Source organism: Coregonus lavaretus, assembly GCF_964263955.1.
Source record: "Coregonus lavaretus genome assembly, chromosome: 22".
Taxonomy (NCBI): domain Eukaryota; kingdom Metazoa; phylum Chordata; class Actinopteri; order Salmoniformes; family Salmonidae; genus Coregonus; species Coregonus lavaretus.
This window is the reverse complement of record NC_140009.1, coordinates 8,088,390-8,092,170: the sequence shown is the minus strand read 5'-3', so window position 1 is coordinate 8,092,170 and position 3,781 is coordinate 8,088,390. Positions and strand designations below refer to the sequence as shown.

The window sequence follows — 3,781 nt, the reverse complement described above, 5'->3', positions numbered from 1 at the left end:
CCTCCTCCACGCTTTACGGTGGGAAATACACATACAGAGATCATCCGTTCACGCACACCGCGTTTCACAAAGACATGGCGGTTGAAACCAAAAATCTCAAATTTGGACTCCAGACCAAAGTACAAATATCCACTGGTCTAATGTACATTGCTCATGTTTCTTGGCCCAAGCAAGTCTCTTCTTATTATTGGTGTCCTTTAGTAGTGGTTTAATTGCAGCAATCGACCATGAAGGCCTCTGAACAGTTGATGTTGAGATGTGTCTGTTACTTGAACTCTGTGAAGCATTTATTTGGGCTGCAATTTCTGAGGCTGGTAACTCTAATGAACTTATCCTCTGCAGCGGAGGTAACTCTGGGTCTTCCATTCCTGTGCCAGTCCTCATGGGAAGCAGTTTCATCATAGCGCTTGATGGTTTTTGCGACTGCACTTGAAGAAACATTAAAAGTTCTTGAAAGTTTCCGTATTGACTGACCCCCCCCGCCCCCCTCCCACCACCTTGTCACAACACAACTGATGGGCTCAAACGCATTTAGAAGGAAAGAAATTCCACAAATTAACTTTTAAGAATGCACACCTGTTAATTGAAATGCATTCCAGGTGACTACCTCATGAAGCTGGTTGAGAGAATGCCAAGAGTGTGCAAAGCTGTCATCAAGGCAAAGGGTGGCTATTTGAAGAATCTCAAATATAAAATATATTTTGATTTGTTTAACACTTTTTTGGTTACTACATGATTCCGTATGTGTTATTTCATAGTTTTGATGTCTTCACCATTATTCTACAATGTAGAAAATAGTAAAAATAAAGAAAAACCGTTGAATGAGTAGGGGTTCTAAAACGTTTTACCGCTAGTGTATATATTTGCAAAATAAAACATGGGGGATTGGAAGTGATGCAGCCAATTATATTGATGGAAGTTACAATCTATCTGCAGTATTAAAGCTGTTCTACCCCCTAAAAAAATACTACAAAAGAGGGAAGGGAAATATGGAAAATAGCAGCAGGTCAAATGATTCCTAATTTCTAGCAGGCAACAGGGTATTGATTGCAATGTGAACCACTGCAGCCAATTTGTTAATAGCCAATTATCCATTATCCTGCAAAATCCAGTGACACTCATCTCCATGAAAATAACAACAACACAATACATCAAATTATAGATGTTTATTCAAGAGCAATGCATTGTATGGCATAGATTATTATGTCTGACAATGTGACAGCGCAATCACTTTATGAATAAACCCTGAAAGCCATCATTTACACAGATTACATTTACGTCATTTAGCAGACGCTCTTATCCAGAGTGACTTACAAATTGGTACATTTACCTTATGAAAGCCAGGGACAACCACTTTAAACATTTTTTATTTTTCAAAATTTCTTTACATTTTAGCAGACACTCTTATCCAGAGCGACTTACATGAGCAATTAGGGTTAAGTGCCTTGCTCAAGGGCACATCAACAGATTTTTCACCTAGTCGGCTCGGGGATTAGAACCAGCGACCTTTCGGTTTCTGGAACAACGGTCTTAACCACTAAGCTACCTGCCGCCCTTTTTCACTTTTATAGATTACGTTGAGCATAAAATAATATGGGTTCATTATGTCAATGCAAAATCTAACCAGAACACGTTTGCTTCAGTTGGAAGCAAACACAGAATGAAAGACTAGAAATACTGAAGACAATTTCATAACAGAAATACAACTATTCACAATTCTCACGACAACAGATTTGTTTTAAAAACATGTTTAATTTTATTCAAAGAAAAAACAAGTGTATAATGTTAAGTAATACAGATGTGATAATCTGAAAACCACCTGACCTTGTTTCACTTGAGGAAAATAACTATAAAACAGCAGTAGCTTATATATCAAGGCTGACGAAATATGTTATGGCTCCTTCCAAATTGAATGCATCTCATCGTCCCTCTCCTCAGCTGCCATATCTGGGAGACCCCTCTCCCAGCTCTCCCCTGCCTCACTCAAACACACCTGCCCTGTGCTGTGACCTCACCTACATCCTTTCAAGCTCCAGCTCCAGCTCAGGGCGTTCGCCCTTCCACCAGAAGAGTCTGAACAGTGCCTGACGCACCTCCCAATGACAAATGCCATAGATTATTGGATTGATACAGGGTGTTATGATTATGATAATTAGAAGAGAGATGTGCACAGTTCCAGTTGACAGTGAGGGCCCAGCCCCAGAGGGGGCAGTCAGGGGGGCCATCATGGCCCCTGTGCCCTCCAGCTCCCACAGAGCATCTGAGGTGATCTTAAGGAACATAGGGAGTAGCTGCAGGAACAGCATCCCACCGTAGAACAGCACAGTGTTGCGTGCCCGCTTGTTCACCATGTTGAAGGGCACCACAGCGTCGCGGGCGTTCTGGTGAATCCGCACATAGGCAAAGAAGTAGCTGAGGAGGCAGAGCAGGGTGAGGATGAAGCCCACCAGCTTGCGGGTGATAGCCGCTACCCTGGGGAAGCCCATGTGCTGTTCCACGATGTCAGGCTCACATATGAGTCCAGAGGTTGCTGTACCATACTCCCCCTTCCCCTGGTGTAGCAGGGTGACGTTAATGCAGCCAACGCTGATGGACAAGACCCAGGTGAGGCCGACCGTGAGGCGAAGGCGCAGTGGGGTGATGATGGACAGGTAGTGGAGGGCATGGCACACATACAGGTAGCGCTCAATGGCCATGCAGGTGATGGTGATGAGGCTGCTGAAGATGCAGACGCTGCCGGTGAAATACTGGAGGAGGCACAAGGTGTCAAAGTTCATTGTGCTTCTCTGCAGTAAGCAGTGGGTCACAAAGGGGCCCAAATTGATGGTTTGCACCATGTCACTCAGAATCAAGTTCTTCAGCAGGGCGTAGCGTGGCTCCCAAGACAGGTCCTCCGAGTGTCTCAGTCCCAACAAAGTGAATCCGTTCACAGCCAAAGAGATGCTTGTGAGTATTGAAAAAACAAAAGCAAGCACATTAACTACCGCATCATATGGCAATATGAACAAAAAAAGGCAGCCTTCAAGGTCGAAGTTGTGGTTGTCTTCTTCCGTTCCGTTGTCAAAAGTATGTGCATCGCATGGACCCGAGCGGTTGAACATCTGAGTGGAATTCATGATGAATTTATGAGGCTAAAACACATCTTGCCTACTTTATACTCTCTCTCTCTCTCTCTCTCTCTCTCTCTCTCTCTCTCTCTCTCTCTCTCTCTCTCTCTCTCTCTCTCTCTCTCTCTATTTTCTCGCAAAGAAACATGGCATCATGTATGCTACATTTAGAATCCACTCAAATTGTAAAAACGCTATATCGATGGCTCAATATTTAGGTTATTCATTGATATTCGTTGGTATGATAATAAATAATAATAGTAAAAATATCTCCATGAAAATTACAACAACACAAGACATCAAATGATTGATGTTTATTCAAGAGCAATGCATTGTATGGCATAGATTATTATGTCTAACAATGTGACAGCGCAATCACTTTATGAATAAACCCTGAAAGCAATCATTTACACAGCTTCCATTTACATTACATTTACATTTACGTCATTTAGCAGACGCTGTTATCCAGAGCGACTTACAAATTGGTGCATTTACCTTATGATAGCCAGTGGGACAACCACTTTACAAATGTTTTTTTTTTTTTTTTTTTTTTTTCTAAACATTTTTTTTATAGATTACGTTGAGCATAAAATAATATGGGTTCATTATGTCAATGCAAAATCTAACCAGAACACTTTTGCTTCAATTGGAAGTAAACACAGAATGAAAGACTA

The 3,781-nt window shown here is 41.9% G+C and overlaps 1 protein-coding gene across 1 annotated transcript; it reads right to left on the bottom strand.

Annotated features, from left to right (window-relative positions):
• Positions 1–2,015: 2,015 nt before the first annotated feature.
• On the bottom strand, positions 2,016–3,116 carry LOC311149486 (olfactory receptor 4F6-like; the record flags this gene model as incomplete). Its single annotated transcript, XM_084186678.1, has 1 exon — positions 2,016–3,116. One exon carries the CDS (start codon positions 3,114–3,116, stop codon positions 2,016–2,018), a length of 1,101 nt encoding a protein of 366 aa, XP_084042804.1.
• Positions 3,117–3,781: the final 665 nt, after the last annotated feature.